The sequence below is a fragment of the Miscanthus floridulus genome, chromosome 8, assembly GCF_019320115.1.
Source record: "Miscanthus floridulus cultivar M001 chromosome 8, ASM1932011v1, whole genome shotgun sequence".
Taxonomy (NCBI): Eukaryota; Viridiplantae; Streptophyta; class Magnoliopsida; order Poales; family Poaceae; genus Miscanthus; species Miscanthus floridulus.
In genome coordinates this window covers 106869279-106882813 of record NC_089587.1, presented here as the reverse complement: position 1 = coordinate 106882813, position 13535 = coordinate 106869279, and the positions used below count along the sequence as shown (strand labels likewise).

Here is a 13535-nt window from a genome sequence, read left to right as displayed (position 1 = left end):
AAGTCCTCGGGGGCATGACGCACGACTGACATGGCCGCATCGTCAACCCCGAAGCCGACCCGTAGGTGCTCACGAACCATTGCCGGCGTGACCGGCAGTCTGGTGCCACCGACAAGGGCGACCAATGCCAGTGACAAGGCAGTTTCTGCATCGTTGATCTCATCGAAACGCGGAACGACCACCACCTCGACAGAAGGGAGGTCAATCTCGGTGAGGCACCGGCGGCGCTCCCTACATACGGATCTACAGGCGAGGGCGCTGCGATGGCCCTCCACCGACCTGCACCTCAAGCGCCTGCTCCCGTAGCACCTCACGCAAGGCAGCGTTGCGGGCGCCAACCTCCAACGCGCGGCCCTCCCCTACAGCCGCGGAAGTAGGAGCCGGGTGCGCGTCAACCTCTGGAGGCGGTAGGTTAGTGGCGGCAACGACCGCTGCCCGCCGGTCAGCGGCGTTGGGACTAGGCGTGGCACAACAGTGAGGAACGGAGGGCGACCTGCCGGTAGAGATTGAGCGCGCGGAGACCGTGTCATCCCGCGCCGCCCGCCAGCGCACCGGAGAAGCATGACAGCGGGCCACCCCACAACGACCCCGGACACCGGCCGGCGAGCTCTGCCACCGCGATGGAGGGCTACGAGCAGTTGCGTGCCCGGTGGCCCTCACGGCGACAGGAACGGCAACGCGACGGGAAGTGGCAATCTGCCTTGACGTGGTCGTCGCCCAAGCAGTTGAAGCAAAGTCCAATAAGGTCCGCCGGCACCGGCCTCGGCTGCACGGGGGAAGGCCGACGGCGCCAACGACGCCGATTATGGACCTCGCGGAACCCATCGGGGTCTGGGTCCACCGATAGCTTGGTCGGGTGCACGACGAGGGAACGCAGCCTGGGTGGGGACGCAGTCACGCAGGTACGTCGTGCCGGTGGGCGCGACGCGCGTCAGCCATGAACCCCCCCGGGGCGCGCGGCCTGCGAGTGCGACGACCACGATGGGGCCTCCTACGACGGACACCAGCGGCAGCGGACCCCTTGCCCCGCTCCGCGGCGGCCATGCTTGGCGCCTCGGAGCCAAAGAAAGCTTCCGAGTCGGTGAAGGACAGCTTCTCGCCCCGGCCAAACCCCGAGCCAGCCGGGGAGAAGGGCTCCGCGTTAGGGTTGAGGCCGGCGGATGGGGAACGGATTAGTTCGTCGGCGTCGTCGACCTCATCTGCCCAGGTCCGGCGGGAGCTAGAACCGCGCTCTATGAGGACGCGGGGGTTGGGGGTGGAGAGAGGGAGGGCTGGGGAGGGGCTGCTTGGGTGGCCGACGGTGCCGTGCGGCGACCGGCGGGTGAGGCTGGTGGCTGGCGGCGGGGGAAGGGGGAGGGTGCCTGGGTAAAGGAAGAGCTAAAGACCTGAATGGGAAATTTCCTTTAAAATCTGGTTTTCATAGTTGAAGGCTGGCAAATGCCTGGTATTTGAGTTCAAGGGCCTTTTCCTTTACCTCGTCAGCGTGCTTATTTGGGTTTTAGGAGCCATGGGCCGAATAGCATGGGTAAGATGGTTTGCTGGGCTTGATTTTAGCTGCTGCCTTCGCAGAACTAGCCTACACCGGACAGCATGTTTGAGCCCATTTTAGCCTTCCCAAGAACTCCAGATGAAGTAGGGACCCTGACTTGTGCACGAGTACAGAAGGTTAGGGTTCAAGAGTTTACAAATCTCATGCGCCTAAGTATCAGCTTCCATTACATGGGCAGGGGCGCAAAGCGTCACATGCCTACAGTGTGTGTGTGTGTCGCACACGCACCACCGGCTTGCTCTTTCAGACGGCTTCCTGGGCCGTAGTGGCGCCTAGCTCCTGATTCAGCCCGGGCAGCCCATCAGTCGTGACATGGTGATTTCAAAATGGTCCATCGCACATGGCGCGCGCAGGCCAGGACTGAACTCGATGGTTGCCGGTGTCAGCTGGTTGCAACAACTGTGAGGCTGCCCTGTTTCAGGTTCGTCACTGTCCATGATTCCTCGAGCATCTCGCCGTGGTGGCCGTAAAGAGACGGGGACACGTGGGAGATCAGGGATAGGTAAATAACATCTTAAGAGCTCCTGCACTTAATTAGTGGCTAATCACTCACTGATTGATTGATAATTAAGAAAGTGGAGTAGGGATCAGCCTCCTGTTCTCTCAAAGATTAAGAAAGTGGAGCTGGCTGTTGGAGTTCATGCGCACTGCACTGCACAGAACGAGAACTCCAGCTGGATGAAATCCTAGGCAGTAGGCATATCTTTATTCTTAACAAAGACTATGGCAGTCGGATCTTGGATGGCATTTAGTTTTGTACTAGTAGTACTGAACATTAATCTTTCCAGTATTCAGGCCCTCAAAAGCGAAATCTATTCAGTATTCAGCAATAACCAAAACAATCCAAGGAACACTTTCGGAGTGATGGAACAGCAGTCCAAAACTTAGAAGGTCGTTGTAGCGTAGTGAAGCAGTTAATAAGATTCACAACACAGGCCGTTCCACGGTTCCAGTACACGTCCGCTGATTCGCTACCCACATCTCACTCAGGATCTGCTACTTCGAGTATTGAGGATCTCTTTCACTCTTTATACGTGGACGGACTTTGCATTGGGCAAATGGTCCGTCAAACCGCGTATATATACCAGGGATGTTATGTTATTCGCGGACCTCAGCGGAACGTCGACCGCGTGGGCACCGGGGAGGGGTTTCACACTCACACAGCAGCACTGCACGGACAATTCTGCTTCTGCCGCATCTGAACTCGCCGTTGCACACGTCGTGGAGAGACTTGTTCGTCTTCAGAGAGCCCCTGACGGTGGCCTCTAGCAGCCGTCTGCTCGCGTCACCAGAGCAGCACAAGTCCGACATGGCAACAGACAAGTGACCGGGTGGCGGGTGCCGAAACGGGAGGAGGAGGGGTGGTCGGTCGGTGCCGGTCGTCACCTAAGCCGAGCACGTCGGCACGAGCAGACCGCTTCCATCCACGGAGCTTTTTTACCCCCTCAGTTAATCGCTGTTCCACTGCACTGAGACTCGTCGCCCGGCGTGATGAGGCCGTTTCTATTTTGCTATTGCGGCACCAACCGCGACTGCATTTTTCTACCACCCACCACCACCAACCGCGGCAGAAGCACGCATTTGTCGCCTCTCTCGCCAACGGTAACTCACGCATTTGCCTTTGTCTTCGCCGTTCAAATATGAACGAGAATGGGGCACTCTGGTCTGAAAAAGCAGAGCTGCGCTGCCCGAGACCTGCCCTGTATTTTTCCGAAAACTGGACTTGTTTATACTGGACTGGTCCAGGGCACATGGCGCGAGGTCTGCGTGGTCGTCTGCTTTGTCAGGTCCGTGGTCGTGGCTGTCCTTGTTTTTGTTTCCTTCCTCCAGCTCCAGCATGCACCTTGCTGTGCTTGGCTTTGCTACAGTTGATTGGGCAGGGGACAGAAGGGGAATCAATAAATGAAACTTTAATTAAGAACTCTTTTCATAGTTATTATCATTCTTTGGCTGTGTTTAGTCCGCGAAATTTAGAAATTTAGCTATTGTAGCACTTTCGTTTTTATTTGGCAATTAGTGTTCAATCATGGACTAATTAGGCTCAAAACGTTCGTCTCGCGATTTCCAACCAAACTGTGCAATTAGTTTTTTTTCCGTCTACATTTAATGCTCGCACGTATCGCAAGATTCGATGTAATGGCTACTGTAACACTTATTGAGAAACTTTTTGGGAACTAAACATGCGCTTTGTTTGATTCGTTAACAAGACAGTGGGAGCTGTTGGAGTTATTGGCTCGCATTACTACCCAACAGGCCTCTCGATCGGACCCGAATTTTGGTCTGTATTACAGTACTCTGTACTATCTCTGTTTCATTTATTACTATAAGCATCCTACATGTTTCTGACATATACTCAAAATATTTCTTGTTTTGCAGGGAGAAGACAAATCCAGCTGGCTTAATAGTCTCAATGTCTCATATATAGTCATATATGTGTGTGATTACTGCTAAACGACAATCAAATCCTTGTAAATTTTTTATGTTTTTAACAAAGACAGTGTCTGTTAGACAGTCATGTTTGAGGTGCCAAGTACTCAACAATAATCAAATCGAGTCCCTCATGCGCATCAACAAGTTTTCTTTTCCTTTTTTCTGAAGAAGAAGAGCGGACCTGAAGGTGATGCACTCTTAGTTTATTTAGCCCCATAACAGAGGTAGAAAGAATTACAAAACAAAACTGCAATCATATACATCTGTCTCCCAAACACTGAACCATCCAACAATTGAATGTAACTCATATGTATGTATATATTATTCTGATGAAGGTCTGACTGAACCACGGGTGTTCAGCTCATGATGCATCACTAATACTACTAACTACGCTGCTGGACCATGGAACCTCTATGCTAGTAGTGCTTATGGGGCTTAGGGCGGAAGATGCTGATATCTCTGTCGTTCACGTCCTGAACCGGCCTCGCGTTCTTCTCCATGTCCTGAAAGTAGGGAAAGCAGGTAAACACACGCGAGACAAAAATTTGGTCAGGGCGTCAGGCTGAGAAAAAAAACAAACAAAAACCAGCTTTCCTGGCGCCTTCTAGATATCCTGCAGCATGCTGGTCAAAGTTCTAGATCACCCCCTGGCCTTGTTTAGATTGTAAATTTTTACAATCTGGACACTGTAGCACGTTTCGTTTGTATTTGACAAACTTTGTCCGATCATGGACTAACTAGGCTCAAAAGATTCGTCTCGTGATTTACAACCAAACTGTGCAATTAGTTATTTTTTTACCTACATTTAATACTCCATGCATACGTCCAAAAATTGATGTGATGGAGAGAGAGCGAAAAAACTTGGAATTTTGAGACAATCTAAACAAGGTAGGGACATGATGGACTCACGTCGTGCACGGCTTCCCTGAGAAGCTCCAGCTGGTGCTTGGACACGGTGCGAACCTGCACAAAACATTCAAAAACAATCAGCAAAAATGCTACAAAAATCTCAGCGAAATCGATCACCAACCCACATGCCGACTGTTGGTCGATCGGTCAGCGCCAGTCATGATCGAATAATGATGTCATGATGGAATGGAATGGATGATCTCTGGAGGCGAAAAGTTGGGAATTTGATGAGAAATTAATGCAAATAAAGTGTGTACCCTCTTGACGACGGTCCAGATGACCCCCTCGGTGCAGGGCGGCGTGGTGAGGGAGCCCATGTAGCGGTAGTAGACGCTGGCCCTGCCGCGCGCGCGCCGCGGGTCCACCACGCCGACGGGCTCCTCCCTGTCCTGCCTGTCGGCGATCCGGTGGATGGACGGCTCCAGCGCTTGCAGGAACGGGTCCTCGCCGCCGATCTCGTAGAGGATGCCGATCACCGCCGTCTTGTTCTCAAGGGTCTGGTGCACCAGGTGCAGCTCCATGTCGTACCTGCGAGCGCACGCGAACGCTTTAGTAGCTCGAATACGACGACGACGACGGACGACGAGTCTCACCTGCGGCCGTGGACGGTGTGCTCGGTGGGCGAGTGCCAGTGCATCTGCTTCAGGTAGTACGCCGTGCCGTTGATCACCAGGCTGCCAGCGTCGCCCTTGAACCTCACCTGCAATCAATCACTCAGCCTGACATCAATCATCAATGATCCTAGCACCACCAGCGAACTACTAACGCCTTGCTGCTGTCACATACGGACATACCATGATGTCGTGGCCGCGGTTGACGATGGAGGCCTCGGCGGGGCGGTAGGAGTGGGTGAGGTAGCCGAGGGAGCGCACCAGCGAGACGCGCTCGTGGGAGAGGTCGATCGGGGACTGCATCCGCCCCGCGCTGCAGTTGGCCCACTCCACCTTGATGCTGCCCCAGTGCTCCGGCCCGTTCTCGTCGCCGACCACGTAGCTGAACTCCTCCTCGTGCTCGGTTTCCTCCTGGGCTCTCGCGGCCGGGACGGCGGCGGAGAGCACGAGGGCCGCCGCGAGGAGGGCCGCGGCGGCGGTGAGGCCGCGGAGATGGGGAGCTGGACCCATGCTCTTCTGTCTGTAGCCTGGCCTCTCTGTGCGCGCTGGTTGGTGTTTTTGGCCGTTGAGCTGATTTGGGAAGAAGAGGCGCTCCCCGCACCGAATATATACGTAAAATAGGGAGGACGCTGTGGGCCAGGGAGGCATCGTGGACTTGTCTACTGACAAGCAGCCGTTCGCTGGATCGTATTTGTTTATAAGTGTTGATTTATCGGTCAATGAATAATATTTTTCTCTTATATCAAATTAATCAATAGTACTTTTATAAGCCAAATCAGCTCAAACGAACGGGGCGAAGACCAGTAGAACCGGGGACTTCTTCCGAGCCACCGCATCGTAATCCTTTTTGCATAATCTAAATTACATAATAGCATGCGTATTAGTTTTGGAAAGACAAATACTAGTGATCAGATCTCGGTGTAATATAATGGCCCGTTCGCTTCGCTGAAAAAACATATCGAAACACTGTTCTGACTGATTTGTTATAAGAGAAAAACACCATTTCAACTAAAAAAATAAGCTGAAAAAGATAGATTATAAGAGAAACGGACATGCCCAATAACACCAATGCAAGTCGGGAACATAAGTACGAGCACAGACAGACTGACGGGCCACGGATCGGGCTTCTTCAAATGAAAAAGTTTGTCATGCCAGTATGCTGTTACCACAACGTGACTCTATCAACGTGCACTTCTCAATAGGAATCCAGTGGAGGGGTAAGAGCGCATGCTCTTAAAGGCACATTTTACTTTACCGTACTTACACGCGTTGCAGGTGTGGGCGACAAATTGGATATTTGGTCTCAACACCAGTTTTTTAGGCTTCATATACTCCGTGATTTGGTAACTTGTCAACTCGAAATAAACGCCGTTCGTGCTCGATCCATCATCCATGGGTGATGGGGTGGAGTCATCGGCCATGGACGGCGTTCTCGAAACTGCATTATGTGGCGTGGCTGCTCCATCAACTGGCCGTTTCTTCCCCTTTGCGTTGTAAACCTAAACCTAAACCTTGTTTGGTCACGGGCTATTACGGTGTTGACAGTACACCAGCAAGCAACTAGCTAGCGTCTGAAAATTACGCTAGCTGCCGGTTCCTTGGTTGGTGGCGTCTGAAAATTTGTTTAGGGGGTGTTTGGATCTAACTACTAAAATTTAGGAGGTGTGTCGGAAGGATGTTGCATAGGGTGTTCGGATACTAATAAAAAACAAATTACATAATCCGTCAGTATTCTACGAGACGAATTTTTTAAACATAATTAATCCGTCATTAGCACATGTTTACTATAGCAAAACTTTGTCAAATCATGAACTAATTAGGCTCAAAAGATTCGTCTCGCAAATTAGTCATAAACTATATAATTAGTTTCGTAATTAATCTATATTTAATACTATATCGATGGAACAGCGAAAATCACCCCTGCTCTGTCTCGGGCGCGTCACGGAGTACGGAAGCGAAAGACGCTCTACCTGCACTTTCTGGCTTTCTGCAGCATTGCTTTTGGACCATTTTTTTTTAATTCTGCGCATGCCACATGGTGTTGTACCGAGTAAAGACCACAGGCGCGGCGTTCTATCATCTCTGAACCGATCAAACAGTCAAATTGTACTGGAGAGATCTGTGCTCCTTCAACTGGGGACCTGTGATATACTTTGACGGCGTGAGTGTGGATTTCGTGAGCCTTCTTTCTGATGTACATATCTCACTGCTAGACGTTTGATTCAACACCGGGTTGTTGAAAGCCTCAGCCGTTTGGTCGATCTGACTTACCATTGACGTTAGGGTGGCATCTTGTCCTATGCTTGCAAAATATTTTCAGAATTTCTGTGGATATTTCAGTTTAATCGCATGAATGACTAGGACATGCATGTTCTTTCAGTTCCGTCTCTGTATTTTGTTTCTTTCTCGTGGTTTGCAAGCCCTATGATTTCCTTTTGTATTCTCAACTCTCGGCGGTGTACCATCGATGGATTGTAGAAAAATGTTGGGGCTTACTAGGGCCCGGAAGTCCGGACAGGAGTGCCCGTCTAGCGTCTAGACGCCCGCGCTGCGCCTGCCGCTCAGCCCAGCGCATGCTCGCCCGTGCGGCCCACGCGGCGCACTTGCCCTTGCACACTAGAGGACGTCCGGCTGAACAGCCAGCGGAGCGCACCTCCCTAGGCTGTCAGCTAGGCCTGCTAGCGGCCAAAACGGATTTGCACAAAATGGCAACGCTCCAGACTGCCTCTGCGATGGGTCCCACGTCGGGTGGCTATCTCCCACGTGCTCCCTCTGGTTGCATGCCCCCATATACAGACACGCATCAGAGCATGCATACCCGCCCTACTCGCCCTGCTATTGCTTGCTCGTGCCCTTTCAGCTATGTGGTCACGGTGGAGAAGGGGGATGACAGCAGGCAGGCAGCGGCGCGGCCCCGAAGATAGGGGCGCACGTGGTGCCCCCGACGAGCGGTGGAGTTGACAATAGCAGTCAAGTGGGTGCGACCTCACGCGGCGAGGTGGCAGCGGCTGTGTGGTACGGGGGGATAGGATAGATAGCCTTCTGGACGTCGGATCCACCAATAGAGGCCTCCTGCGTGGAGCCACGGACACATGTCTGATTCTTAGCATTACCAAAAAATGGTCTTTGAGTTTTGTCTCATTGTGTCTCACTCGTCAGTATAGAAATAATTTCTATTGACGGTACTTTTTCTATTTTCACTTGCGGTTTTTTTGAACCAACAGTGAAGATAATGCATTTCTGTTGTCGTAAAAGAAATATATCCGTTAGTTTTCACTGGCAGCAACTTTGCATGACCCGCCTATATAAATTGGTTTTCACTATCGTACAGATTATGCCAGCCACCTGTAAATTTCTATTAGCATTGGCGGCAAGTTAACATCATCCGCATGTGGTAATTGTTTGCATAGAAAAAATGAGTACCTAGCGGATGTAAAAGTACTGCTCAAAACCTCAGAAGTAGATCATCCAAGATTTAGTAGCCATATTCATCATTCATCCACAAAGAACACGCACGTTTCCTTCACCAAGAATGCACTCAGTAATCATATTGAAGAATCTTAAGAATCAACAAAAAATAATTGAGCAACTAGATCTCAAAAACCTCTACAACTAGCACACACCACTACAACCAGATCTTAAAATGTCAAGAATCACGAACGAATGGCACAAGTGACTGAGCGAAGGATGGACAAGAGTGCCAAATGGAGGACGAAGCTACACTATCATTGGAGCGTCGTGTAATTAAGAAAAATGGCACCCAGCAAGGTTACTTAGTGATTTTGGTCATTGAGTGACAACATGACCACTGGACTAATGTTTCCTCTTAATTTTAATGTTAGTCAAAAAAACTTTGTCTTTCAATCTCTACTTGATGAATGTATTGACCATCACCAAAGCTCATAGAAGAAATTTGAAAGAAAAAAGTTATCATTCAAGTGCCTAAAAGTTAAGTAAAAGCAAACACAAGGCTACCTGATATGAGAAAGGATCATGAAAGTTCTAATAAAAAATCTCGTTCCCAAATAATGGGCAATGGATAAACACAACTCAAGAGTAAAATAAGAGACATAAAAGCTTCATGCAACCCAAAAGACACTCAAAGTTATTTCATCATTTGTCACTCATCACAAGCAAACAAATGTCCTTATCTACTTGGTTTTCACACTCTCCCCGTTAAGGTAACCTTACACTATCTCTCCCTTAAGATATCATTGGTTTCACATTCTCCCCCTTGATGAGCGTGTTGACAACATCCATGCAGATAGAAATGGTTTGAAAGACAAAAACCGAAAATTTCATCCAAGTGATAAAAATCTATGTAGAAAGCTATGATCATAGTTACTTGGGATGAGAAGAACCTTAAGAGCCAAGAAGAGATACCAATGAGACAAAATCTCATTCAAGTTATCAAAAACCACTAAAAGGTAAAGATTGAGGTCAGTTGGCATGAGAAGAATCACAAGGCCAAACCCCATTTGGCAAAATATCCCCTTACTTTTGATGACCTACAAGCACAAGTAAAAATAACCACCAAGGAACAATACACAAAAGGAATTCATGTAGAATTGTTAGCATAGCAGCCACTATCCAAGCCATTGTTTGCCTTGGCCAGCATGCACCGGCGCCACCTACGCTTGGGGTCAGCATCACTGCTGCCATGACAGACAGAAGAGAGAGCATCGGTGGTAGAATGATTTTATTTGTGTTGAGCGAGTTAGCAAGGAACCTAGTTTAGTTTTTAGTTGACCTAATTCAATCCGCGCTCTGTTGGGTCCGTCATTCCTTGGAATATGTATCAATATTTGGCCTGATGCGAAGGATAGATAAGTGACCGATCACTATTATGTTTTTTCATGTAATGGCAGTTTAGTATTCAAGTCAAATTGATTCCCACATCAACATGGAAAAAACAAAATTTTATGAACATGCCTAATGCCCATGAAAGTGGACATGAATAAGCATTTTTATTTACTCATATAACAAAGGAACTTAAATAGAAAGAATTACAAATAGAATATCAACCATACAAGCTATCGAATTCACTCGAACTGAATCATATCACTAACGTGTCCTACTGGTGCCCCCATGTCGAGCCGATATGTACACATCACTAATATGAGGCTAGAAACGGGCCCTAATAATGCTTATCATCGGGCTTAGGACGGAAGATGCTGATGTGTCTGTTGTTCGCCTCCTGAAGCGGCCTCGCATTGTTCTCCGTGTCCTGCAGCAGGTAAAAAACACGCGAAGACGAGATTTGGTCAGGCCGACAAAAACCAAAACCAGCGTACACACTATACGTTCAAATTGCTTTTGATTCCAGCCATGTTTGAGTTTGAACAACAGGTACGGGGACGTGCAGTGGCAGGGACATATTTACTTTCCACTCCAGTAGAAAAACAGAGGCAAAAGTACGAGCAAACTCATAACGCGTGTGGAAATTAGCGAGACCGACGGACTTACGTCGTGCACGGCTTCCCTGAGAAGCTCCAGCTGGTACTTGGACACGGTGCGAACCTGCAGAAAAGAGGCAAAAAACGCTTGAAAAACAGATGGAACCAGTACTAAAAATTTCCTCACCAACCCAAGCCAGGGCGACACAGGATGGGCACGTGCACGACAGAAAAGAATCATATGATCGTGATGCGACCAACCAACCAACAATGCAAGTGTGTGTCAATTTAATAATACACGAATATCGTTGATCGAATGATGAGTGATGCATGCATGTGAACGAAGTGAACAAACAAAGGCCAATGCAAAGCGTGTACCCTCTTGACGATGGTCCAGATGACCCCCTCGGTGCAGGGCGGCGCGGTGAGGGAGCCCATGTAGCGGTAGTAGACGCTGGCGCTGCCGCGTGCGCGCCGCGGGTCGACCATACCGACGCGCTCCTCCCGGTCTCGCACGTCGGCGATCCGCCGGATGAAGGGCTCCAGGTGGCGGAGGAACGCGTCGTCGTGGCGGCCGACCTCGTAGAGGATGGCGATCACCGCGGCCTTCTTCTCGGCGCTCTCGTGCACCAGGTGCAGCTCCATGTCGTTCCTGCGGCCGTCGACGGTGTGCTCGGCGGGCGAGTGCCAGTGCAGCTGCTTGAGGTAGTACGCCGTGCCGTTGATCACCAGGCTCCCGGCGTCGCCCTCGAACCTCACCATAATGTCGTGGCCGCGGTTGACGATGGAGGCCTCGGCGGGGCGGTAGGAGTGGTGCAGGTAGCCGAGGGAGCGCACCAGCGAGACGCGCTCGTGGGAGAGGTCGATGGGCGACTGCATTCGCCCCGTGCCGCACGCCGCCCACTCCGCCTTGATGCTGCCCCAGTGCTCCGGCCCGTGCTCGTCGCCGGGGATGTAGCTGAACTCCTCCTCGTGCTCGGTTTCTAAATGCGCTCTGGCGGCCGGCACAGCGGCGGAGAGCAGGAGGGCGGCAGTGAGGAGCGCCGCGACGGCGAGGCGGAGGTGGCGGCGAGCTGGAGACATGGCTGCTGCTGTGCTGCGCGGTGGGCGTCTAGCTAGTTTGCTGTCTTTGGTCGTTGTGCTAGGTGATCTGGTACAGGGTCCGGCATGGGGTGGTTATATAGTAATAATAACTACGGGAGTCATCAGTCGAAGGAATGAGGCCGGTGTCGGACTGGACCGCGTCAACACAGGTAGCCGCGCGCGTGCCACGGCGGCCCGATCATGTCGACCGGGCCGGGGGAGAAATCAGAAAAGAAAAGAAACCACCTGCCATGAGCGAGGACGAGAGCACGTACGTACGCAGTGCATATCTATGCCGCCGCCCGCCGGAGAAATAAACAATGGCCTGATGATGACGGCGTCTATATGCATTTCTCTGCTAGCTTCGTGCCTTGGTTGCAGAGTACAGGGACGAATGGAAGGCGTTACACTTACACCGAGTCGTCTCGAGACGCCCTCAAGCATATCTGCACGTGTTCGGGGCTGCGCGTGATCGACAGAGCACTACTTCTGGTCGATCCGTGGATCCGGCAAATTGGGTAACTTGTCCAACTTGAACCACTGCTCGTGCTCGGTACGCATGCCTTGTCCTTGAACTGATCTTCTTCATCTTTCTTTTACGCGAGAAGGCGGTGGCTAGAATTCTGACGAGAAGGTCATCGGCGTCAGAGACGACGAGCTCGCCGGTGTTAGGGTTTCAAGGTAAGAAAATCTCCAAAAAGATAGTGTACATACATATATTACTATGTTTAGTAATATATAATATGTCAAAAGTTAGAACGACTTATAATTTGGGACGGATGACACTAGTAGAGAAACAGGTTGTACTTCGGGTTATCAACCCCTTCAGTCCTGGTTTTAGAACCGGGAGCACAAATCCGAGACTAAAAGGCCTCTCCTTTAGTCCCAGTTTCACGCCCGGGACTAAAGGCCTTTAGTCCCGGTTGGTAATACCAACCGGGGCTAAAGAGGCCTCCCGATCTGGCCACGTGGGCCGGCCTTTTAGTCCCGGTTGGTATTACCAACCGGGACTAAAGGTTTTTTTTTGTTTCTATTTTCAATTGATGATTCGTTTTGGTTTTCGAATAGGTTTTCGAATACGCATTCTATGTTGCTAATAATATACGTATTCTACACGTTTATAATGTTCGAACATTTTGTACAAACTAAAGTATGAAACTAACGTGTGTGTATATATATATATATATATATATATATATATATATATATATATATATATATATATATATATATATATATTGTACGTTATTTTATGTACATATAATATGTATATGTATATTACAAATAAAGCTTGCATTGTATATTCTATCATATTCTTGGCATAACAAATTCACTCCATCTGGTTTTGCTTCCATGTTTCGTTCACGTCATTGTAGAACTCATCGGTGGGGTTTAGGACCTGGTCATTAAGAAATCCTACTATGGTCTCTTGAATTGCTTTCAGTTGGTTACGTCATATGATTTTTTCCTTCAACCATAGAGTCTTCAATAAAAATTAAAGAAAAAGTATTAATATATATATATATATATATATATATATATATGTATTGGTCACGT

General features: G+C 49.7%; 2 protein-coding genes across 2 annotated transcripts; both read right to left on the bottom strand.

The window, feature by feature from the left end:
• Nucleotides 1-4149: 4149 nt before the first annotated feature.
• Nucleotides 4150-6059, bottom strand: LOC136473199 (alpha carbonic anhydrase 7-like). Its single transcript, XM_066470880.1, has 5 exons — nt 5683-6059; nt 5482-5588; nt 5146-5416; nt 4889-4942; nt 4150-4482 (listed from the first exon to the last, which is right to left on the bottom strand). The coding sequence occupies exons 1-5, from the start codon at nt 6007-6009 to the stop codon at nt 4396-4398; spliced, it is 846 nt and encodes a 281-aa protein (XP_066326977.1). The 5' UTR covers nt 6010-6059; the 3' UTR covers nt 4150-4395.
• Nucleotides 6060-10466: 4407 nt separating this feature from the next.
• LOC136473197 (alpha carbonic anhydrase 7-like) lies at nt 10467-12028 on the bottom strand. Its single transcript, XM_066470879.1, has 3 exons — nt 11274-12028; nt 10966-11019; nt 10467-10726 (listed from the first exon to the last, which is right to left on the bottom strand). Exons 1-3 carry the CDS (start codon nt 11976-11978, stop codon nt 10637-10639), a joined length of 849 nt encoding a protein of 282 aa, XP_066326976.1. The 5' UTR covers nt 11979-12028; the 3' UTR covers nt 10467-10636.
• Nucleotides 12029-13535: the final 1507 nt, after the last annotated feature.

Coding starts and splice junctions, on each gene's coding strand:
- LOC136473199 (XM_066470880.1), bottom strand. CDS start 6,009: ATGGGTCCAGCTCCCCATCTCCGCGGCCTCACCGCCGCCGCGGCCCTC. Junction 5,589..5,682: donor ACCGCGGCCACGACATCATG/GTATGTCCGTAT, acceptor GATTGATTGCAG/GTGAGGTTCAAGGGCGACGC. Junction 4,943..5,145: donor TCTGGACCGTCGTCAAGAGG/GTACACACTTTA, acceptor TGTTTTGTGCAG/GTTCGCACCGTGTCCAAGCA.
- LOC136473197 (XM_066470879.1), bottom strand. CDS start 11,978: ATGTCTCCAGCTCGCCGCCACCTCCGCCTCGCCGTCGCGGCGCTCCTC. Junction 11,020..11,273: donor TCTGGACCATCGTCAAGAGG/GTACACGCTTTG, acceptor TCTTTTCTGCAG/GTTCGCACCGTGTCCAAGTA. Junction 10,727..10,965: donor TCAGGGAAGCCGTGCACGAC/GTAAGTCCGTCG, acceptor TACCTGCTGCAG/GACACGGAGAACAATGCGAG.